This window comes from Pipra filicauda, unplaced genomic scaffold, assembly GCF_003945595.2.
Source record: "Pipra filicauda isolate LSUMZ 115617 unplaced genomic scaffold, ASM394559v2 scaffold24_size8852520_pilon, whole genome shotgun sequence".
In the NCBI taxonomy this organism is placed as follows: domain Eukaryota; kingdom Metazoa; phylum Chordata; class Aves; order Passeriformes; family Pipridae; genus Pipra; species Pipra filicauda.
Window position 1 is genome coordinate 4,201,890 of NW_024104365.1, and position 25,411 is coordinate 4,227,300.

The 25,411-nt window shown below is 42.6% G+C and overlaps 1 protein-coding gene across 1 annotated transcript; it reads right to left on the reverse strand.

Annotated features, from left to right (window-relative positions):
* Nucleotides 1-1,660: 1,660 nt before the first annotated feature.
* On the reverse strand, nucleotides 1,661-25,081 carry OXGR1 (oxoglutarate receptor 1). The gene is made up of 2 exons (XM_027741018.2): nucleotides 24,999-25,081; nucleotides 1,661-2,780 (listed from the first exon to the last, which is right to left on the reverse strand). The coding sequence occupies exons 1-2, from the start codon at nucleotides 25,079-25,081 to the stop codon at nucleotides 1,661-1,663; spliced, it is 1,203 nt and encodes a 400-aa protein (XP_027596819.2).
* Between the last annotated feature and the right edge of the window lie 330 nt (nucleotides 25,082-25,411).

Here is a 25,411-nt window from a genome sequence, read left to right on the forward strand (position 1 = left end):
GGACTCTGAATATTATGTTGCTAATAGCTTTGAGTTGCTGTTAGCCAGGGTACTTCAGCTGATCCTGAGACTTCTCTAGATATATCTTCAAGTATTGGACTCGCACTTTCTTACAAGTCTATTTTTTTTTTCCTGTGAGACAGCACATATTGCCTCTCAGATATGTTTATTACCCAAAGCTGTTCCTTACTTGGTGTGACCAAGCAGAACTTCACTGAATAACTAAATGGGCAAAAATTACTTTGTGTTGTCTATGAACAGTGGAGAAGGACTTGGTAGTATGAAAAACAAGCCAGCAATGTATGTTCATATCCTGGGCTGCATAAAAAGAAGCATGGCCAGCAGGTCAAGGGAGGTGATTCTCCCCTTCTACTCCACTCTCATGAGACCCCACCTATAGTGCTCTGTCCAGCTCCGGGGCTCCAAACATAAGAAAGATGTTGGACCAAGTCCAAAGGAGGACCAGGAAGATGATTGGAAGGCTGGAGGACCTCTCCTATGAAGACAGGCAAAGAGAATTGGGGTTGTTCAGCCTGGAAAAGAGAAGAGTCCAGGCAGGCCTGGTTGCAGCCTTTCAATACTTAAAAGGGGTTTATAAGAAAAACGGAGAGATATTTTTTAATAGGGCCTGTCATGATAGGACAAGGGGTAATGGTTTAAAATTAAAAGAGGGTAGATTCAGATTAGAAATTAGAAAGGAATTTGTTACAATGGGGGTGGTGTAACACTGTCACAGGTTGCTCAGAAAGGTGGCAGGTGCCCCATCCCTGGAAGCATTCGAGGTCAGGTTGGATGTGGCTCTGAGCAACATGGTCTAGTTGAAGATGTCCCTGACCATTGCAGGGTGGCTGGACTAGATGACCTTTAAAAGTCCCTTTCAAGAAAAACTGTTCTATGATTCTATGGATTCTACATCAGTAGTGTGGAAAACCCTTATAGGAGAGATCTTGCATTATTGCACCATTAATCTTCAGATGGTCACTGAACAGGGTCTTAATGTGTAACCCCCACTTTTAGCCACCTCTGGATCCACTCCAGTCTGTACTGGAGCTGGTTCTCAGCTGTTTAAAAGCAGTCAGGAATATTTGAGTCTGTATCTGATCTACTTACCTTTTATGGTCAGTGGAGAGAAACAGGCACTTCTTAGGTCATGATCCATCTTGTCCAAATGCAGACATCAAGAATAATTTGGTGACTCACACTCTAAAACTGCTTATTTCTCTCCACTATAATGGGAAATTATAAAACGAGGACAAGGTGATTAGCTTATATGGGTACACCTATCCCTCTCCAGGGAGAGGAGATGAACATCCTATAGGCCTAAGACAGGAGTTGATCTCTGGAGCATCTTCCACTCTCCATTTTTTAGGAAGGAAGTCAAAGGCTGGTTCCTAGCTTAGACTAGACACTTAACTTCTAAGTTAATAAAACTAATTTCAAATTTCTCCCACCCTGAATCTATATCTGCCACTAATGAGCAACTATTTTTTTCTGGAACTGTCTAGTCCCTAAAAGAGCTGTCAAGGATTCAGGAAGCAAACACAGAAAAATTTCTAGAGAAGTTTCAATTTTAATTTTTTAGCATTTTATTTAAAGCTTTTTATTTTAATTTATAAGTTTTCTTCTTTGATGATCAATTTGTAACTCGAAACAGAACAGATTAACTCTTCTTTAGCACTGTCAGGGTTAACCTCTGTACTCCAATGGCAGGGAGGTTGTGCCTGGCTGGTTGACAGCAGGTTTGTACCCTTCCTCCATAACTTTTTTGTGGCATCAATCTCTTCTGCTTCAAGTTCTTGTTTGTCCTAAACTTGAGGAGTGAGAGGATCGCCTGCTGGAAGTTATCTCCTGACACTACATAGAGCAGTAAATTTCCAAAAATATTTAATGCTGCTAAAGGTTTAGTCATAATAAACACTAAAAAGATTGTTTTCTTCAAGTGGCAGGGAGCTGGTCGTACTCGGAGCTCCAGACGAACCCCTCGAAAGACGTGGAAGGGGAGGAAACACACATAGAAGACCACCAAGAGGACAACAGCAAGTCTGCGAGCTTTTTGTTTATAGCAACCCCCTGTGTGAGGCCCAGTAGCCAAGGTGTAAATAATAAGCACATAGCACAGAGTCACAGTCAGCAAAGGCAAGAAGAAGGCAAACACAGTCAATATCCAGTTATACCACCGACTAGTGTCAAGATCCTCAGCATCAGTCAAGTCTGGGCAGATCGTCCTGTTCTGCTTATGCTTTGGGAAAATCAAGATGGCCAAGGGGCTGAGGGCCACCAGGGAAATCATCCAAATGACTATGCAAGTCACCACTGCCCATCTCTGTTTTTGAAGAAAAAGGCATTTAATTGGGTAGACAACTACCAAAAAGCGAAAGATGCTGAAGCAGCTAAGGAAGATAATACCACTGTACATGTTGAAGTAGAAACAGAAGTGAATAAACCTGCACATGAAGTTTCCAAAAATCCAGTTATTTCCATTAGCAAAGTAGTGTATAAAGAAAGGAAGTGTGACTACATACAACAGGTCAGTGATGGCCAGGTTTAACATAATGATGGTGCTGCTTTTCCAGGGCCTCATCTTAGCAAAGTAAACAAAAATTGTCACTATGTTCCCTGGGAAGCACACCAGGAAGATTAGGCTGTAAATGATGGAGAGGTAGAATTTCACCCGTAAGAAATCTTCATCCTTGCAGCTTGTCAATGGACCTGCGTGGCTTGGCTGAGCAGTGAAATTGCTGGTGGATTCAGATGCCATGCTTGCAGAAATCTTCTTAAGGCTTTACAAAAATCAGATGTTTAGTTTTAGTTGATTTGTTGGGACAAGTGCTTTCAGTTAAACCTTTTGTCGCTGGAGAAGATGCTGTATGTTTGAGAAGGCATAGTAGTGAGAGAAGATGGGGATTTGCTAATATACCCAGTCTGACCTAGATAACCCTATTCAAATGTTTAATTTTACCCTTTCCTCTCCTTTACATTTTATTTTGATAATTATTAATTTTACTCTTTTAAACCTCCTACATTGAAGAAGACAATTACTGCTTATCTGTAAACTTTCAGGAGTAGGAAGCAGACATTTAGAGATCTAGAGGGAGTTTGGGCTTAGATTTTGTGAAACTGTGAACTAGTCTCAACCTTTCAGAAAGTAGACCCATAACCATATATTATCTTCATTAATCTGAGCTAATCAGTGTTTCATGTTCACGAACCAGAGATGCAGTTCTGGTTTCATGAAAGTTAAAAGATATTAGGTTCGGATACAGATCTGAGGATCTGATGCTCCCATAACATGACATTAATGGCTTGTTCCCTGAACGTGGTCTTATTCTCTTGGAGTCATCAAAGTATAAAGCTAGTATAAATGTTTTGTTTGGGGGGGGAGGTTGGGTTATTTTTTTTGTTTTGTTTTTTAATCAAGCTTCATAATGGCATAAAACTGGCTGAAATTATTAAAGTCCCCTCAAATGTCAGAGGAAAAATGGAAAGCACAGATGTTGAGGGAAGGCACTGATCTTGGTTCCCATTCCATGTCAATTTGAGCAAGATAAACTTGTTTCTGAAATAGTTTCTTGTCTGCCATAGCCAATTTGGATGTCTCCAGTGAGTTCAAGACATAAGCTCTTCTTGGTAGTGTTTTATCCTGAAAGAATGGCAACCAAGGATGAAAATCATCTTAACTGAAGTCAGGTATCAGAAAGTTAGATACTTACAGTGAAGCCAGTCATCCTAAGCTTCCCTTTATCATCAAGGGAAAGATATAAGTTCCTCCAGGATATAATATGCCTACCCATAATTGAGGTTTCTAAGATACATTGTTTACTCTTTTGGCATACCTATTTCTTTCCGTTGATAAAAGGATACTAGTTCACACCTGGATATCTCAAGTGTGGCAAGAAGTGTGTCACTGTGTGTCTTCAGCATCTCAGGTGAGCACCACTCCTCCAGATCCTAACTAAATTCATGTAAGAAAATATTTTAAAGAGATTTCCAAAAGTATTAGACAGGGTACTGTGAAGCCTAGAACCTTTCCCTTGTCCCAGAAACAGCATCTTTAAACAAAAACAATGCTACATTGAACATTCAGGGTGAAATCAATACGTAAAAAAAAAAAAAAGGGAGGGGGAAGACAGAATTGCACCTTATTCAGTTCTGCAAAGCCTGTGTATAGTTTTTTGATGTGATTCAGTTAACAGTATTTAGCATGTTACCTGTATAACTGTTTCTTCTTTGTTCCAATGACTGGTGGAGGATGGCCAATTTGCTCTGACAAAGCCAGTCACGAAAGCTGGGACACAACAGGAATTATTTGATCATAACCATCGGAAAGATGAGTATCACTGTTACTCAGGAGCATTTCAGAGAGAAATTTGAACAGTCTCCCCACAATTTAGTTAAAATGCTAATGCTTTTTAACATGAACATTAGTTCTGGTATAGCAGCTTTGCAGTCAAAGATGTATTAAGTAAAGGCCATGAAGTTTGTTTTAAACAAATTCAGATTTACAATCACAAAAAAAGCTAGGAATATGCATATTTTCTCTTTTCTGCTGCTCAGTGATACCACTGTTACCCACCGTTATGTCTCTAACTGGTATATTTCAAGTCAAGTTAGACAAAATTTACTAGAATATTTGATTCATCCCCAGTTTAGCCTTCTTGCACTGCTGACCTGTTCCTCATCTCAATCTTGAACCCTCCAAATTGAAAATGAAGAAATATTGCTTACCTGAAAACTTGCAATTCTGCTTCTCCCTCTGATACTGCTTTGAGCAAAGACCACTACAAATGAAATGTATTTACGTCTTCCTCACAGTGAAGCAGGTTTTAGTGTGGCTTTGCAGCCATATACATTCACTCCCTGTCTGACTGAGACTCCACGTGGCCATAAATTAGGAAACTGGTAGAAAACCTCAGTTACTGGCTCGGGTATCAGCTCTTAGACCTGGGTGGCTGGAGGAGTCCTCTTTTGCCCTGCCATTCATGCTGTCTTGCCTTCAGTGGGTAGATCAGGCTTTACTGGCAGCAGTTCTGCATGCTGAGATAGATCTGTAGCATTCAAATAGCAGGAAATCACATTTAAATTAGCGTGTATGTGTGAGTGCATGTGTTTATAAAAGAGAAAATTAAATTTATTCTCCATTTCCTGTGAAGTGAAAGCTGATGACCAAAGTGAATAAGGCGTGTTGTCATTTCAAGGTCAGGTGAAAGGTGTTATGACACACTGTCTTCATTAAAAACAAATCTCTAACGGGATATAATTTTCATCTTGTGTAAGAAATGAATGTTTCTTTTGGCACAATGTGCTTTTCAGGAACGATGGCATACTTTCTGCTTATTTTTGGTGAATAAAATATCTACAATGGATTGGCTGGTTATTACTGGAGTACCTGAAGTTTCAAACTTGTTTTCTATTGAGCTTTGGCTTTTGGGCTTCATAATTCAAAAGAGCTGAAATTTTCCATGCTTCTTCCTCCAAAAGACTGTTCTTGAATAAAAATCTCATTCTTAGCTTGAGGAACAAGATCAAAGGAGATTATTATTTTAAGAAGTTATAGCATCTTAAAGTTTAAAACTCTAGACTTCAACCCCGAGCTTGAAACTTGGTCCATGCAAAGAGGCCCCAGCTGCCCAGTGTGGCTGACAGCCTTTCCTCTTGGTACATTTGATACGTCTTACTCCCTGATGAGCTTATGATCCAGTATTAAATGAGCAAGCTTTCATTTCTGAACATTATGTATGTTGGCATAGTTACTGAAACACACACATAAGAAATATTTTTCAGCAGACTGTCTTGACACTTCTTGAGTGCCTGTACTGTGGGCATGATTTGAGAGCAGGCTATTTGTTTTGCTAATCATACTGCAGAGAAAGAGTGGTAAAGAGGACAATCAAAACTGGGGTAGCAGTAATGTCTGACAACTGGAACATTATCTATCTGTTACCATTAGGGAAAGGGCACAATCTCTGCTCTCATCTAACCAAGCTTTTCTCTAGGTCAATGCCCAGAACACTTTTAAAAAATGACCATAGTTTCTCAATAATTGTAAAGTACACTGTCATGCACCAGCTTAGGGATCAGCAACTGTTTAAATAGCTATTACCCTGTTCGTAGACACTTCATGTGTCATTAGAAACCATTTGTATGAGGCTGTAGTGTTACAAACACAGAGGGAGCTAATTAGAGTTAGGGATCATTTAATGCATTCACTACTTAATCCATTATATCCCTTGAGCATTGGAGAACCTGTGCAGCAGTGGTTGTTTTTTATCCTTCCTTGGCAGTGGTAGTGCCTGAGGTAAAGCAGAAACGGGCTTTCCTGGAGCCATGATCCAGAACTGATAGGGATTTGGTGCACTGGGGTCTTAAGCAGGCACTGGGGTCACCTCTGAATTTCTGACTCTGGACAGGAAAAAAGAATAAAACACACATTTTCAGATTGAACTTGAGAGATGGTGACTAAAATAAGGTCATTCATGCAGAGCTGCTCTGCATGGAGATACAGCTATACTCCTTAGCTTACTCAAATCTTGTCTAATCATCAGCTGGAGAGACCATGTGGCTCCTGCCCCCATTCTCCCTGTACCCTTAACCATGCTTACAGCAGCTCCTCATCACACAGAGACCTTTGGAAACATTGGCTTCAATTGCAGCCATGTGACTGGCCCAGGGGCTTGTGTCAGGCGCTCAGAAAATTGAGAATAAACATGCAAATATATGATTTAAATGGCTTGTGTGGCATCATGTAGGATCTTTACAGATGAAGGCTGATTCTGCAGTGTAACTTGCAACTCTTCAGTCTGTGAGCCTTTTCTCTTTACCAGCCATTTCTCCACCTCATGTTCATGGACCTTTTAAGTGTGCCTATTGGCAGATCAATGTGATCCTTCACAAAAACAAGGCCTTTTTTGTGCTTTAAGGCTATCCTCATTTTGTTCCCCTCTACAAGCAGTGGAGGGAAATCTAAATACCCTGTAGTTTCACAATCAGCTTAAATGACTCTAATTGCAGGTTGCAGTCAAAAGAGCTGGCAGCACCACCTCAGTCCTTTCATCCTAAACCATGTTTCCAATGCCCCCAGTGCTTGTGCAATCATGGGATGTGTTGGATAAATGAGCTGACTGAAGCCAAAACAGTTTTCTTATTCTTGTGTCAGCTTTTGGGCACTTTAGTGAGGGGCAATGGCTCCTTTCGTGGGTGCATAAGCTCCAGGGCTTATGGTAAGCAGTGGTGGGGACTGACCAGGGCCAAGAGGCGGTACAGTGGCTGGGGCTGGCAGTGAGGTTGCACGTGGGTTCCGGCTGTAGAGTTGTGTTTCTCTCATCATTACCAGCAACCAGCCACCTTCAGCTGAAGCTGGTCTCCAGTAATGCTTCCTCAAAAGACAAGACTCACCTCTTGTTTCAACAGTCGTCCAGGCAGGCTGGATTCATTGGTCAGACGGGCTATAATTTTCCCTAATTTGACAAGTATTGATAAGAATTTTAAAGACCAGTGATCCAACAGCAAAAAGAGAGCTATTCGCACCTTTCTTGAAACAATCATTATAAAATCCTATAGAGTTCATGTGCATACATATAAATGTTGCTCTTTGTCACTGTATAGAAAGGAAATTGGAATGATTTGGTGGCAGGATTATTAATTAAATATTTCCTCTTGAAACTTTATACTGCAGACTAGATCAATTGTTACAAAGTACATGAAGCAAACAAGATGAACTTTTCATACTGAATTTTTCCTTCCATGATGGCAGGATGAGCAGCATGCACAGGATGACAGATGGGTTCACCCACCTGGACGGCACAATCTTCCTCAAAAACTTCCAGTCTGACTCCAGTCTCTTTGTGGAGAACAAAGCCCAGCACCTTTATTTTGCTTAGTGGCTGGTTAAAAAAAATGTTTCTCTCCTCCAAATGGGCTGGCCATTAGCTTTTGCAGGCAGTGGGGTGGAAGAGGGCAAGCAGGGCTTTTTGTAGCATCTCAACATCACCACTGGACTTGTCTGTAGTTAGGCGTCACAGGCATGAGGGTCCAAAAAGTGCTCCACCAGCACAGGGGCTATCCTCATCTCATAAAACCTGTTCTAAAATCCATGGGCATGAATGAAAGACTCCTTTTAGAGTCAGACCTTCAGACATGACAGCGCCCAGCGTGGTGCAGTAGAAATGGCTCTGATTAATAATTATGCAGGAAAACAGGCAGTTTGTTGGGCAAGGGTTATGCTCCAGATTGTTAAGAGCTCTCATTATACGTTTTACTTTTGGTTCGGCAAACATATAATCTTTCTGTGGGTTATTTCCCTTAGCAGACATACATTAGTTTGGCTGATCTTACTCTGCATGTGATTGAATACCTAATTAAAGTTGTTATCAAACCGCTATGCTCAGTTCTGGTGAGAATGATATCGTGTATCTTCATCACATGCGGAAATCAACTCTAGTTCTCCCTTCGTATTTCTTCCCTGAAACAGAATGGTAAGGGCAGCATTTTTTAATCCCTAAATGCACTGTAACTCTAAATTAATCACAGTTAAATGTTGCCATCTAATTATGTAGGTAATAGAGACTGTTAATGAAAACTTTTGAAAGGGGATATTTTACCTTAGGAAAATTGCATATATAATCTGGAATATAAGCAGTGCTGCTGCCACATTGGCTAAGAAGAAGTAGTTTGATACAGTTCCAAAAATAGCCCATATGGATCTGAGGCACTATTTTATGGCTAATATTAGTCCTTGAAGTGAATTGATGCTCATCGACTACAGGACATAAAAAATAAAATCTACTGCAGCTCTTACATGATGGCTGAACTTTCAGAAGAAGAGTTTCCCCATGAGTAGTATGTGCTCAGGTACTCTGGTACAGCATCATCAAGACCGTAAACCAGTGAATAAAAAGCACTGCAGGAGCAAACAGTTATGAAGTGGCCTTAAACACAGCAGCTGCTCCAGTTAAAGTTTTCCCAGCAGATACTAAAAGCCAAACTAAACTCTCCGGAGATGTGACAAAAGTTGTTATTGTTTTAGGTAATGGGGCATTTCCTGGAAATGACCCAGTTCAGTCGATCTGAAAACAGAGAGGACCAATTTGCTGCCTTGTAATTTTGGGGTTTTTTTTCAATTCCAAGGCGAAGCCTCCTTGGCTCTCAGGAATGTGTCTGTACAGGATTCAGCAAAGGATACTGATAATGTGGCTTCTAGTCTACAAGCAAGTTTTCAGTCACTGAAGATATATTCTGTTGTGGCCCCTGTAATTTGTTTGCAGGGTGTTGTGGCATGTGAAGGAAAGTCTGTCCTTTGCCTTAGGTCACTCTAACAAAGCTTTGTCTTCAGAAAGTGACTTGTACTGTTGCACGTGAATTTAATATACACAGCCAAAGATAAGCCTTTCTATTATCCAGATATCATTCCCTCAGCTAACATCAGTCCTTAGCCTGACTCTTGGAAGAAGGACCCTGGGTGGTCCTGCTACCGCCATCCTTCCTGCCTGCTCCTCCCTGCACCCCTAATACCTTCCGGCCCAGTTCTCGCCTCCCAAAACTCCACTTCTGCTTTGGAAAGGAATCTTTTCCAGTGGGGCTGGTGCCAAGAGGAGCACAAACAAGGTAGGGAAGGGAGCTCAGCCATGTAGGACACACTTCATTTTTCAAAAGTATTATTTCTCTCCCAAGATCATCCAATTCTTTTCTTCACACAATCACTAAAGCTGTAAAACAGTAAATTAGTTGTTTGCATTACTAGCACTTGTTTCTGATAAGGCAAGGTAATTATCAGGTAGAATTTCAGTATTATAAAGAAATAAGCAAAGGTAATTCTCACTCAAAATGAAATTAGGAGGTCGCTTGACAAAATAGACAGAGCTAGATACTCACAAGGAAGTGCCCTGCAAATAATCGCTTGACCATAAAGTCAAAGGTCTTGTATTTTTTGATGCAACTTCCCTTGTGTTCAGGCAGAGAGCTGTACAACAGGGAAGTTGATCAGGCTCCTCATCCCAAATCCTTCCTATTCCATCCCTCCTGATAAAGAAGCTCCTCTAGCAGCATGGGAGCATGAGGGTAGCTCCCTCTGCTCCCGCCTTGCAGAGGCAGCTCTGCTGGCCTTTCCCTGAGTCATGCAGTTTACCGGCATTTGAAAGAGTCTTGTGCTCTTTAAACGAAACTTAAATGCTAAGTATTATTATGCCCAGGCAATTAAATGGCTCTCCAACAATTCGGGTTGGGTGGAAGCACGGGAATCGCTGAAATAGCCTTGGAAGAGATAGTTCTTTCAAACTCACTGTGTGGAATTCATACTTTTGTCTTTCTTTTTTATTTTTAATCTAACCTTTTTCCTCTGGCTATTTTGTGCTCATCTAAATCAAATATATAAAAGGGAGTGCTATTATCTGCAGAGGCTTTCTCTTGCTTTGCCTTTCTATGCCACCTTCTGCCAAGTGCTTCAGGGGCACTTGAGTGCTTTGGTTAGATCTTCTCTCTCTGAGCTTTGCAGGACTTGAATTAACAGAGCATCGGGCTTACCCATCACACCTGGGTCAGTCGGGGAGCTCTGCTATAAGCTGATGTATCATATTTGTCTCCATCAGGGAAAGAGTTTTAGCTAAAACACCAGCACTTTGTTAAATGTGGGTGTCATCCTGTTGTATTTATTGAGGTTTGCAGTAGTAGAGAAACGGGGAAGAAATCACATCACCATAGGACAGAAGATGACACAAGACAATTAGAAGAAGCTCTGTGTGCTGGTCCCCGGCTTTTTACTTTTTAAAAGGGAATCGCTTAGTAGTTGCTGATAAAATGAAATGATACAATGTGTTAAGGGATATAAAAAATACAATGCTCTGTGTGTTCAGGCTGTTTGGGGTCAGGTATTTTAGCCACTACTGTGCCTTTTCCCACCATACAACTCTCTAACTGCATACTGTCATGATTCATGATCTGCTGGAGTCTGAGAAGGGAATCTCTAACCAGACTTTTGCATCAGGTTTTGCACATCGTATGCTAAAGAGGTGTAAACTGGTGCACTGCCACTGGCTTTGCAGCCAACTTAATCCATCTCAGCAGAGTATCTAATACATTGGCTTTCATGGCACAGTCACCGCAAAGAGCCAAGCACAGACATCTCCCCTCTCTGAGTGACTATCTTGGTGCATGCAGGTATGCACAAGTCAGATATGTGATTACTATTGGTTTTTCTTCAGTGTTCCTTCTCCTAGATTGAAAAACTTTCAATTTCATAAACTTGTTTTTTGTTTTGTTTTTCTGAACCTCTTTCTGCTCCCTGTCCAGCAAGTCCCCCCCTTTTCTTGAAGTGCAGTGTCAGACCCAACATGCCATGCCAGGAGACACATTACAAAAGCAAAAGGGTTAATCATACTTCCTAGAAGTCTGTGCTCTTATTTTTACATCCCATTCTGCTGTTTGCCCTTTTCAGACAGCACAACATATCTGACTGATGTTCAGCTTATGACCTGTGCAGTCCTTCGGTTCTTTACAGCAGTACTGCTGCCCTAAGCAGATAGCGCAGATTTGTGGAGTTTTGATTAATTTCCTACAAACATAAAGTTTGCATTCATCCTCATTGTATTGCCTCCTGGTTTTTTTCAGACCATTTCTCCAATTTCTGTAAATTGCTTTGAATCTAATGCTGTCTGCCAGCAAGGTAGCAGTCCCGTCACTTGTCATCTGCATGCTTAAAGGGTATACTTTCTACTCCATTGCCCAAATCACTAGTGAATAAAACAAGGGTGAGCTCACTGCATAATCTGGACTTGGATGGAAAACTTTGTTGTGCTAAACATCCTAGAGCTGAGTCTTGCATTTCTCTTCTAGAAACTCGTGTCAGTATTATCTGTGCCTGGAGTAGCAGCTTAGCCACAGCTCCCAGCAGCACTGGTTTCTGTGTGAAATCTGACAGAAGAAGCAAGTTTTGCTTCTCAAAAATACCAAGTTTTGTGTCTCATGTCCCCTTATAAGAGCATTTCAGATGGAAACCTGCTCCATCCCAAGAAAGGAACTGGACGATGCTGGATCATCCTGATGGATGATGCAGCAGACCTCTCCATCTCATCATCATCAACTCCCCTGTCTGGGACAGCTTGGTCATCTGGGGAGCTATCATGAGTGTCAACATCTTTGATAGATTCAAGACATTCACATGAAACATTTTGATTCTGTTGATTCAGCAGTTTGCAGGAGAGAAGCATACTGTCAGAAATTATTTGATTAGCTGAAAAAAGCACATCTGATTTCTTCCCAAATAAACTAAATACAGAGACAGTCAATCCCAATTCAGGGAGCAAATGGATATCTCATCTAGGGCAGGGTAATTTTTTTCCTAGTACTCTCCCTCAGTGGTTCACACACACAGATAATATTCAGCACTAACATGGCAGGAGGCTGGATTGAGCTGAAGTCTCCAGGTCAGCAAGGATAAACTGCAGTAAAGAATCAAGTTGCCTCTGCAGGCCTCGGTGGGGGACAATCTTACTATCATTTATGTTGGAAAAGACCTTTAAGATCACGAATCTGTACTATCTGCTTAGGCAGCAGTACTGCAGTAAAGAATCTTTATTTTTTATTATCTTTTACATTAGTAGCCAGGTTAAGTTCAGAATCACAGAATTACAGGATATGCTGAGTTGGAAGGGACCCACAAGGATCATCAAGTCGAACTCCTCGCCCTGCACAGGACCATCCCCAAGAGTCACATCATGTGCCTGAGAGTGTTGTCTAAATGCTTCTTGAACTCTGTCAGGCTTGGTGCCATGACCACTGCCCTGGGGAGCCTGTTCCAGTGCCCAATCGCCCTCTGGTTGGGTGAAGAACCTTTTTCTAACATCCAACCTAAACCTCCCCTGACACAACTTCAGACCATTCCCTCAGGTCCTGTCACTGGTCACCACAGAGAAGAGACCAATGTCTGCCCCTCCTCTTCCCCTCACAAAGAAGTTGTAACTGCAATGAGGTTTCCCCTCAGTCTCCTCTTCTCCAGACTGAACAGACCAAATGCCCTCAGCTGCTCCTCATACAGCTTCCCCTCAACGCCCTTCACCATCTTCATTGCCCTTCTTTGGATGCTCTCCAATAACTTAATATCTGTCTTACATTGTGGTGCCCAAAACTGCACACAATATTCAAGGTGAGGCTGCCCCAGGGCAGAGTAGAGCAGGACAATCCCCTCCCTCGACCGACTGATGATGCTTTGCCTGATGCCCCCCAGGACATGGTTGGCCCTCCTGGCTACCAGGGCACTGCTGACTCAGATTCAACTTGCCATCGACCAGGACCCCCAGGTCCCTTTCCTTGGCACTGCTTTTCAGCACCTCATTCCCCAGCCTGTATGTACATCCAGGGTTGCCCCGTCCCAGGTGCAGAATCCTGCACTTTCCCTTGTTGAACTTCATATGGTTGGTGATTGCCCAGTCCCCTAATTTGTCCAGGTCTCTCTGCAGGGCCTCCCTGCCTACAGGGGAGTCAACAGCTCCTACCAGTTTTGTGTCATCTGCAAATTTGCTTAGTATCCCTTCCAGTCCCTTCCAGTCCCATGTCCAAGTGATGTATAAGGATGTTGAAGAGCACAGGGCCTACGATGGAGCCCTGTGGAACCCCACTAGTGACAGGTCACCAGTCTGATGTTACCTCATTCACTATTACCCTCTGTGCTCGACCCATGAGCCAACTGCTCATCCACAACATGATGTGTTTATCCAGCTGTGTGCTGGACATTTTGTCCAGAAGGATCCTGTGAGAGATAGTATTAAAAGCTTTATTGATATCCAAAAAGATTAATTGGGCTTTGGCCCTTCTAATTTTCTCCCTGCCTAACCTCACAACATCCTGGTAGTCCACCTGAGTTGCCTGACCCTTCTTCCAAAGATGATACATTCTCCTCTCTCTCATGAGTTCCAGCCAAAGCTCTATATTCAGCCAGGCCAATTTTCTTCCTGGTCCTTCAACTTCCAGTGCCTGGGGATGGCCTGCTCCTGTGCCTTTAAGATTTCTTTCTTGAAGAATGTCCAGCTTTCCTGGACCCCTCTGCCCTTCGGGACTGCCTCTTGAGCAACTCTCTCAACTGGGGTCCTAAACAGGCCAAAGTCTGCCTTCCAGAAGCCCAAGGCAATAGCTGACTCCCTTTCTTACTTTTCCAAGAATCAAAAACAGTATGAAATTTGTCTACTAGAGAGGGCTATGCAAGTTATAGAAAGAAGGGTTCAGCGGTGATTTAATTTACTCTTTCCTTGAAGACCCAGTTCAGAAACTACTTAGTGTAGCATTTCCCCCTCGAGTATTTTTAGCTCGTCTACTTGGTAGCAGAAAGGTTTAGTGTTGAAACTTGTGTTGATGAGATGATGCATTTCATGAACCTCATTAAGCAACAAAGAGGACTACTATACAGCTGAAGTCAAGTGTGTTGTTTAAGCTTTGTTAAACCAATGGAAGTGCCTTCAATTTCTCCAAAATCCTCAAAGACAAATGGAAAAGAGGGTTCCAGAATAAAGGTCATCTCTCTATTTCAGTGTCTTTAATTCAAGCAAGAAAAGGAAATTTTGTACAAAAATTAACATCAGCTGCCCCCCTGAGTCAACTACTTGGTGAAAGAGCACAGCTGCCAAGATGCATCTGTTCCTTACCAAATCCAGCTTCTTGACTTCCTGAAATAGAGATTTTCTAGTTTTCACCTGCTGTCACAGACTTTTGTGTAACAATAACTCTTTCTTCAATAAAATATTACTTTTTTTCAGAGAGATGAAGACAGAGATTTTTTGCATGAGATCTGCATCCCTTGAAGTAGTTCTCCCAGCTGTCATGGTAAAAACAGGTGGTAGAAGTATTGATAACCACAGGGCAGAGAAATGTGAAACAAACAGACACCAAATGCAGCTCTGCTTCAAATTTAATGCCATGCCAGCATCCCTCAGACCCATCATTCACATTTTACAGTACAAGTCAGATAGAGAATATGTAATTTAACCTCATTTGGCATGGCTGTATTTCAGTATTAGTGCTTCTTCCTTTGCTCCCAATACTGTGGTGTGAAAACCTCTTTGCAATGGATTCACGTGCCTTATTGCAGTGAAAACACGTGTGGCTGCCTGCAGGGCTCCTCTCTTTGGCTAATTAGGGCCACAAATGTAATCCTTCTCCAGGCACATCTCTCATTTAGCCTTTGATGTGACAACTGTTGAGACTGCTGCCTGCAGTGCCACTTCTCACCCAGTTTCATCAACTCACTTGGCTGGAGACAGAGTCCTTGCTACCCACAAGACTATGTGGGACCAGAAAATGGGACCCATTCAGAAGAGAAGGGCCACAGAGGTTTTCCTTTCACAAACCTACATCCATTTAGGGGGGAGATGAAATAATGCAGTGCTTGTGGTGGCTGACATTGTTGCACAGGTCTTCCAAAGCACAATTAATTCAGCCTTTAATTATCCTAGCTGAAGGAGGTGTTCCACTTGCAGGAATGCCTCAGAGCTCTGCTGGTTTGACTGGCCTTCTTTGGTTCCTGCCTCTAGTCAGCATAAACAAGTTACGTCTAAGAAGATTGAAGCAAATCCTTGCTTAGCATTCAAAACCAGCATTTAGCTCACATATGTGATGCTTTGGAGTCTTAAGACATCTTCATTGTTCTTGGACTAAATTAGAAAATAAATCCTGAATTGCTTTAGCTTCCCTAGTATTGGGCTTTTTGAGTCAGTGTGAAAGCTTGCTTGGGAGAAGTCGGATATATGGTGAGAAAATCGTTTCCCAGTGCCCTTATCTGCAATGCAGGGAGCTCCCTGAGACAGCCGATCTCACCTGGAGAAGAATCTGCCCTTTCAGAGAGAGCCAGAAGAGGAAGATGTGTTGATGCCTGCAGCCATACTTTCCCCTCAAGCAGCAAGGTTCAGAGAAACCTGTCTGCATTTCAGCAGTAGAGAAATGTGTGAGGAGAAAACAATAACGGAGTGCAATAATAGAGTGGTCAATAATAAAAGAGAGAGATAAATCCACAATTTGATGTTTCTGGCTAGGCCATCAGGATGGTGTGAATTCACTCCCAAAGTGGATAAACTGTAATTCCTATACTTATCCTTTCTAACTGTTTGAAATTCTTAATTGGCATTGTTTGTAAGATAACATCAGTAGGGGAAATATCAGCTGTATCTGATTTATAATTTACATGTTTATAACCACATAGCCACTACAACTGTATTTGATTTAAAAATATAAAGCAAAAATTTTGTTTCTTTAGAGAAAGTTAGAACAATGCTCCCATCTTGCTCTTGCAGATGGTATGAACATAATTTCGTGCTTCCTTTTTCTACTCTTTGCTGCTTCTTAGGTTCAGATATCCTTTCCCTTATACTTACTTCTCCAGGGCAATCCTTCTACTGGAAGAGTTTTGTCTACCCTCTAGTGGAAATTTGAAATATAGCACCTCCAGAGCCCAGCAGTATGGAAGGCCGGAGTCCCTTGGGCACAGCCTAGAATTACTATTGCACGACCCATCTTCATGGTGTTTCCAGCAGAGACGATGCCCCCCCCATTTATGTCCTTCCCCTCCCTCAATGGGATTCAGGTTTGCATTTTGCAAAAAGAATGGGGACTATGTTTGCTAGAATTTTGTTATGGTAGAGGGATAGATTTAGATTAGTTTGTTGGCCAAATATCTAGCTCTGGTAAGCAAGTATAGCTGTACTAATCATGTTGAATCAAAGTGTGGATGGAAATTTAGAAGATATATGATAAAACTGCATCTTAACTCCATTTGCCTTTCTGCCAGTAGAAGAAAAGTGTTAGCATCAGTATCTGAAGGCAGAACACGGGCTGCTGGATCCGTATTAGTGCCTGCTGTGTAGAGGGCTGGCTCCAGCTCTGCGGGGTGTTAGTTGGACCTGTGTCCTCCTAGCATTGGCATACGTACATGGTGATCAGTGATACCCTTCCTCCTGGGTGAAGGCAGCTGGCTAGTTATGGTACTTGTTTCTGACTTTTGTACCCCGAGGAGAACAGCTTCCCTACCTGTAGTGCCATGCACACATTTCAGCCTGAAAGGTTTCCCTATATAGTGCTAGTATGTTGTGTTAACCTGCAAATTAGCAAATACTTGATAGAAATATGTAAATGGGATGAATGCAGCTAATTACTGGCTCTTGGCTAAGATTACATGTGATGGTAGCCAATTAACTGGTGATAAAGAGCTGGTCACCCAAAACCTTCTCTGAAGGAAAACGCAAGTGCTCCTTCCACAGTATAATGTTGGGAGTGAACCACAGCCTGAGTAGTGCAGACACTGCTCTAACTCAAGCTTTATTACTGAAGTGCCACCACAGAGCAATCAAGACTCCCTTGAAAATCTTACCCTAAGCCTAAAATGCACTTTATAAAAGCTCTGGGCTGAGAACTGATCTCTTCCCCGCTTGGCTGCTAATTTGCTTTGTGACTGGAGGCAAGTCACTTAACTCCTGTGTGCCTCAGTTTCATCACCTGTAAAATAGGGGTGGTATATAAATATCTCAGAGCGGCTTACTAGCAGAAAGGTAATATGAGGAAATTCCTGTAGGCAGGTTCTGCTGCCTTGTCTGTTAAGATAACTTCCTGTTGATAAAGAAATCATGAAGTGAAGGGAAAAGAGAATTTTCAAAAAGATGTATTGCTTGAAATTGTTGCACAGTGCATTTGTGTGCCAATGTCTGCTAGGTCTTCTTCATTATTGCTGAGGCCAGAAGTGATGGGGCCAGTCTGGCTCACTCAGTGGAAAATTGCCCCTTTGGAATCATTTGGAGCTGGAAATAAATTCACCCATAATGCTTTCCCACTTTGTGTCAAGTCACCTCCTTTTTGCCCAACTTAACAGAGAAGAGCAGGAGTTTTTACCTTGGATACTCTTTGAGGCACCCACAGAGAAGATGTTTTCTAGCCCTGTCAGCTGCAGGTCCAGGGCATCACTTTGCACAGTGGCTGACACCATGAAAGTCCTTGAAAATTAGAGGAGAGATGTGGGAATGTCACAGGGTGTTCTTCTGGTAATACCAAATACCTTGTCACAGATCCACCAACAAAATACCGATTCTGCCACATGTACAGGAGTTGTCTTGTGCCAATCAGGGGCAAATGGGAACCACAAAGATTTTACCAGAACTGTTAGAAGGGACAAAATGAATTTCCTAATCACTTTTCTGAAAAGCTGATGGGTCTTTAGTAACAGGCTGGATGCAGTGAAGGGAGAGGCAAGGACCAAGTAACCTTGCTTTATTAGCATTCAGTATGGCATTGTCTTTGCACAAAGTTGTGTTTCTTTCTTCTTTGCCCTATTGCCTTGCACTATTTCACAAAACAGAAGAAAATTCATAAATTAATTTGGAATACATACCTTTTCTTTAAAAAAACCCCAAAACACAGAAGCTCAGAACTTTGTTTTCCTTTTAAGAGTGGAAAACACCACTGGTACTATACCTTCCAGGCAACCACCTCTCTTTTGGGTAAGACATTAATCATAGAATCATAGAATCATAGAATTGATTGGGTTGGAAAAGACCTCCGAGATCATCGAGTCCAACCCTTGGTCCAAATCCAGTCCATTTATTAGATCATGGCACTCAGTGCCACGTCCAATCTGCGTTTAAAAATCTCCAGGGATGGTGAATCCACCACCTCTCTGGGCAGCCCATTCCAATGCCTGATTACTCTCTCTGTAAAGAATTTTCTCCTGATATCCAACTTAAATTTCCCCTGGCGGAGCTTAAGCCCGTGCCCCCTTGTCCTATTGCTGAGTGCCTGAGAGAAGAGACCAACCCCCACCTGGCTAGAACTTCCCTTCAGGTAGTTATAGACGGTGATGAGGTCACCTCTGAGCCTCCTCTTCTCCAGGCTAAACAACCCCAGCTCCCTCAGCCTCTCCCCATAGGACTTATGCTCCAGTCCCTTCACCAACCTTGTTGCTCTTCTCTGGACCCGCTCCAGCACCTCAATATCCTTTCTGAACTGAGGGGCCCAGAACTGAACACAATACTCAAGGTGTGGCCTCACCAACGCAGAGTACAGGGGAAGGATCACTTCCCTGCTCCTGCTGGCCACGCTATTTTTGATACAGGACAAGATCCATTGGCCTTCTTGGCCACCTGGGCACACTGTTGGCTCATGTTGAGCTTCCTGTCAATTAGTACCCCCAGGTCCCTTTCTGCCTGGCTGCTTTCCAGCCACTCTGTGCCCAGCCTGTAGCGCTGCCGGGGGTTGTTGTGGCCAAAGTGCAGGACCCGGCACTTGGCTTTATTGAACTTCATCCCATTGGAATCAGCCCATCTCTCAAGTCTATCCAGATCCCTCTGCAGAGCCCTCCTGCCTTCCAGCAGGTCGACACTCCCTCCCAGTTTGGTGTCATCAGCAAATTTGCTGATGATGGACTCAATCCCCTCATCTAAATCATCAATAAAGATATTAAACAGGACTGGACCCAACACAGACCCCTGGGGAACACCACTGGTGACCGGCTGCCAGCTGGATGCAGCTCCATTCACCAGCACTCTCTGGGCCCGACCCTCCAGCCAGCTCCTAATCCAGGAGAGGGTACACTTGTCCAAGCCATGGGCTACCAGCTTTTCCAGGAGTATATTATGGGAGACAGTGTCAAAGGCCTTGCTGAAGTCTAGATAGACCACATCCACAGCCTTCCCCTCATCCACCAGGTGGGTCACCTGATCGTAAAAAGAGATCAGGTTGGTCAGACAGGACCTGCCCCTCCGTGCTGGCTGGGTCTAATCCCTTGTCCATCCTGAAGGTGCTGTGTGATTGCACTCAGGATGATCTGCTCCATAACCCTGCCAGGCACCGAGGTCAGGCTGACAGGCCTGTAGTTGCCAGGGTCCTGCTTGCAGCCTTTTTTGTGGATTGGGGTGACATTCGCCAACCTCCAATCATCTGGGACCTTCCCAGAGAGCCAGGACTGTTGGAAGATGATGGAGAGCGGTTTGGCAAGCTCTTCTGCCAGCTCCCTCATCACCCTGGGATGGATCCCGTCTGGTCCCATAGACTTGTTAGGATCCAGCTGGCTCAGTAAGTTGCTAACTACATCCTCCTGGAATACAGGAGGGCTATTCAGCTCTCTGTCTCTGTCTATCTGCTCTAGAGGCCAGTTGTTCTGAGGGCCACCTGTCTTACTGCTAAAAACTGAGGCAAAGTAGGTGTTAAGTACCTCAGCCTTCTCCTTATCTTTGTTAACTATATTTCCCTCCAAGTCCAACAGAGAATTGAGGTTTTCCTTGCCCCTTCTTTTGCTATTAATGTATTTATAAAAGGACTTTTTGTTATCCCTAACTGAATTAGCCAAATTAACTTCAAATTCCACTTTTCTTTCCCTAATTTTTTTCCTGCATGACCTAGCTCTCTTCGTAAATTCTTCATAAGTAGCCAGCCCTTTTTTCCACAGTCTGTAAACTTTCTTTTTATCCCTGATTTCTTTCAGAACCTCCCTATTTAACCAAGCCGTCCGTCTTCCCCTCCGGCTGGCCTTTCGGCACACTGGAATAGCCTGTTCCTGTGCGCTCAAAATTGCCTGTTTGAAGCATGTCCATCCCTCCTGGACCCCCTTGCCTTTAAGGGTTGTTTCCCAGGGTATGCCCTGAATTAGTTTTTTGAATAGGCCAAAATCTGCCCTCCGGAAGTCCAGAGTAGAAGTTTTAATGATGGCTCTCCTTACATCCCTAAGGATTGAAAATTCTATTATTTCGTGGTCACTATGCCCCAGGCGGCCTCCAACCACTACATCATCCACCAGCCCCTCTCTGTTTGTAAACAGTAGGTCTAGTGGGGCCTTACCCCTGGTAGGCTCATTTACCAGTTGATGAAGGAAATTATCCTCTATACACTCCAGGAACCTCCTTGACTGCCTCTTCTCTGCAGTATGAAGCTCCCAGCAGATATCCGGCAGGTTAAAGTCACCCATGAGCACAAGGGCTGGAGATTTTGAGACATCTGCCAGCTGCTTGTAGAATAATTCATCTCCTTCATCATCCTGGTTGGGCGGTCTGTAACAGACACCCACAAGGATGTCAGCCTTGTTGGCCTTCCCCCTGATTCTGGTCCACAGGCACTCAACCTTGTCACTGCTGACCTCAACTTCAACAGAGTCAAGGGACTCTCTAACATATAAAGCCACCCCTCCACCTCTCCTACCCTGCCTGTCCTTTCTGAAGAGCTTGATGATATCAACCATTTTGGGGAGTAAAGAAACCAAGGAGTTGTCTTAGAAAATAACACACCTTACAATTTAAATACCTTTTAAGGTTCTAGCAATCATATATCAAACATACTGTGCATTATACTTGCCTGCAGCAGCCCTGAAAAATCATGTTTCTTCTGTGTATTTTAAAAAATCAGCATTTCAGCTTTAAATTTTATTTTGGAAATTTATGTAGCTTGGTTTACCAACTTTAATTTTCTCTTTCTACTTTTTTCCAAAGTCCAGCTCTGACTAAAAGCGGGAATGTAATTTTTTCTTCTGCTTTAGGAGGCATCCAGCTCACTCTGCTCTCCAGCACAGTACCCTTTAGGCTAGGGCATCAAGTCAGAAAGACATCTTACTCAGAAGTACTGCTGTTTTCCAGTTACTATTTAGAAAACAGGCCTTAAAATACATTTTCTGTAGTGTAAATGGTTTTTTTGCCCCTTCTAGATTCAGTTATGTGACACTTACATTGGAGGGGTATCAGCTGGCACTGTTGAATGCCTCTACTATCACAAAACATAAGGGAGCTTTAGGAGAACACCATAAATATTTTCCTTTACTTCTCCTTTTCTGTCGGCAGGGAAAGGTAAATTGAGCTTGGAGCTGGTAGGATTTGAACAGCGATGTGTTCATTTGTTGTTTGCTGCTTTAAAGTTTAGGTTCATTCAACCCACGTTTTCAGAGCAGAAAATATTGATAGATGGAAGCAGTCATTCAAAGTTTATTTTGCTCACTTAGCCTTATCAGTAAAATGACAGCATCTATGTGAGGTCTAAATGGCTCAGTGGTGAATCTTGCACTACCCTCCACTTGGTGTGGTGGATCACTATCATACATTTACTGTGCAGCTAATGCAGCAGCATCCCAACTACACATACCATTACATTGGGATAAAATTGCAGCCTTCTGTCACATCAATATCCCACATAGACACCATAAGAGTAGACAATTCTCAAGCTATTTTAGCTTTTCTCTCTACTAGCTGTTTACCAAGTTATTCATTTTGATGCTATGTGCAGTCTGCTACACACTCTCTTCTTAGGAGTTCAGGATGACAGAACTGCTTGCAGAGCAGCCAGATTAGGACAGATTTAGTGAATTCTTTTTTATGCAGAACATTACAGTCAATATTTTGCTCTCTGGGATGTTTGAGTATGAGCAGGGTCTTTTTGCTTTCATGTCTTATGGGAACACATGAACTGGGGAGAAAATGAAAAGAAAATTGCTGATTGCCTTCCTGGACAAGCAAGGGTAGAAAATAACTCTGCTGCAATCTGTGAACAGTACGTGAGTCACTGTGAAGAACAAGGTTCAACATGTCTACCAAAACAGCTGGCAATTCCCAAATTTCATCTTTAGTATCACCAGAGTTGACATCCCCTTGAGAGGTTTACCTTGCAGAGCTATTCTCTTGGTCCCTCTGTGGTCCCAGGCAGAGAGCAGCCTGCTGGTAGGCACTTGAGTTGACACGACTGTCCTTGCAGTCAAACCTACTAGAGACTTTTGATAGAAACCTGGTTACTGGAGCATAACTATGCTGTGAATTAGCATGCAATAGTGTAGTAATTTATGTAGCTATGTTGTCACACTGTGTACAGAGTTTGGAAAGTGTCTCCTGTTTACTGCAATTGAAGCAGTAAACTTATCCTTGTTTCTGCAGTAAACTTAAGAGTGGCTAAAAATAGAAGCAATCGAGCTTCACAGTAAGCAAAAGGAATGAGCCACATGAGATAATGATCTCTCAGTCCTGCAGAGCACCTCAGCAGTCCTTGAATGCTTTAAAAGTGCCTGTGGTTAAGGTTGAGCTTTTCTCCTTTTCCAGACCCAGCCATGCTATTGGAAGATGTGACTGTCCTTCTCCTGGAGGTTCTTTCCCCATCAGCAAACTGCAGCTCCCAAGACCATTTCCTACTCTACTTTGGCACTTTAAAATCAGCTGTTTTAGCCCAAACTAAATGAAGAGAAGTGGTGAATGAGCAGCAGAGATAAGAAGAACACAACCAACCAATAGCTATGTTAAGGAAAGAGAGGAGGAGGCAAAAAGGTAGTCCCTCTCCAAGTCACTGAAGCTATGAGACTGGCTCTCTTGCTTTTAGAGATGAAAAGCCTTGAACATTTCCTTTTCACACTTTTTGCCTTCAGCCGCTTCATTTTATATCATACAGTAGTTATATTGAAGAGCTTCTGTTCGTGTGTGATAAGCTCAGCTTGGGCTTGAAAAGGAAGAGCTTCTGAGAACAAGAATTAAAAATACTCTGACAGTGGAAAAAAGGTAATTTTTAATCCACTTCTTCAGATGTATATACGTAAGTGATAGACACATCTTATGCTTTCACTGATGTGGAAGAGGAAGAGAATTTGTGCAGTGTGTTTGTACTTTTTGCCCATGTTGGAGAGTTGGGGTGTTATGAATCTATGTCAGAAAAGATTTATCCCATGTGAATCGCCTTGTGTATTTCTGTAACTTGTGGGTTTGAATCAACCGTGCACATGTGAAATCAGGTACCTTGACCAGGACTGATCACCATCTGGTGGCAACCTGTAAAATTCGGACTTTGACAACAGTACAGAAGAGGAGCAATTAAAAGAAAACTTGTCAAAAGGCCTGTGGCACTGCTTCTGAAAGATGTAGCTGATGGATGATCCTTAAACAAAGTATTTGAAATATCCACAAGGTATCTTAAACACTACGGAGTCATTATTTTTCCAACTAAAGTGCACAGGGGTGCACATGGGTTACCCATGGCAGGAGCCTGCTTTTGCCAGCATGCTTGTTGCTGTCAGCCATCTGCCTGCCTGAGGCTCCCAAGGGCCATGGCAGTGGGGTGGGATGAGCTCTGGTGCCGGTGATACTCCTGGGCACTGTTTTGCACCAATGTTACTGGGAATGTATGTGTAATCATGGAGTCTCATGGCCCAAAGGAACAACCAGAGGCCCAGCAGGCTTGTGTCCTTCTTGTTCAGTGTCTGGATAGTCTGCTTTTGGAGATATGCTGCACAGGAGATGACTCTTCTGTAGACTAACATGACTTAAATCCTTTTTCCTTTATTATTTTCCATATATACATATTATATAATACACACTTAAAAGTTCAAGAAGAGATTGGATGGAGCTCTGAGCAACTTGGTCTAGTGGAAGGTGTCCCTGCCTATGGCAGCGGGGTTGGAACTAGATGGTCTTTATGGTCCCTTCCAACCCAAGCCATTCTATGATTCTATTATATATCCTATTATATAGCCTTTTGTGTGTGTGTGTATCTGTGTGTGTGTATATATATATGTGTGTGTGTGCATATAGATAGATAGATAGATAGATAGATAGATAGATAGGTAGATACACATACCCTTGTATTCACCATGTAGGTCCTTCTCTGGTATTCCTCTCATCCTCTCCTAGGTCAACTCTAAGATTTCACCATTCAGTTGTTCAGTGCCCTATTCTGAAGTTCATTGGGTCCATCCAATCTGAAAACGTGATTTATCTATGAGCTTTCTATGTAATTCAGTGGTTTCAGCAACCATGACTGTATCTGCTGTGTTTTGCTTAGGCTCTAATAAACAAAGCACTACATCAGTGACAGCACTGAAATGAATGGAAGTTGTTCACATGTCCAGACTAAGCTCCTCATGTTTGTGAAATCAATAGCAAAACCTGGAGCTAGAGAAGCCCACGTTTCCCAAATGTCTTTGGAAACAGCCTAGTTGGGTGGTTTTACACTTATGCCTTCCAGTTTGATTACAATCCACCAAGGAATATGATGCTTTACCTAATGGGAAGTTACAAAGTCTTCAGACCAACTTCCACACCAGTGCAGTGGGAAAATCATGTTCCGTGTCTTGCCAGGTGGTGGGTTTGACCAAGTTGTCATTTGTTGTGTTCATACTTTCTCCTTAGCTCTTAAGGAAGAGAGAAATGTTTAGTGTTCACTTATAAATAAGACTTTTTCATATCCCATTCAAAACAACTAATAATCAGGTCTTTCCTTTCAACTTCTTATCAGTGCCACTGTGAGTGCTTTAATGAATAAGGAAAGACCTTGCTGCTTTGGTAAGAATTGATTCTGATCTAGACACCTTTTATCATATATATATATGATCCAATATATATAGATCCAATATTGGATCCGTATAGATAGAATTTAATTTTAAGTTTCATCTTTACAGGAAAGTGTCTGGATAGTCGCTTCCCTAGTTTTCCTGGTTACAAGCTGG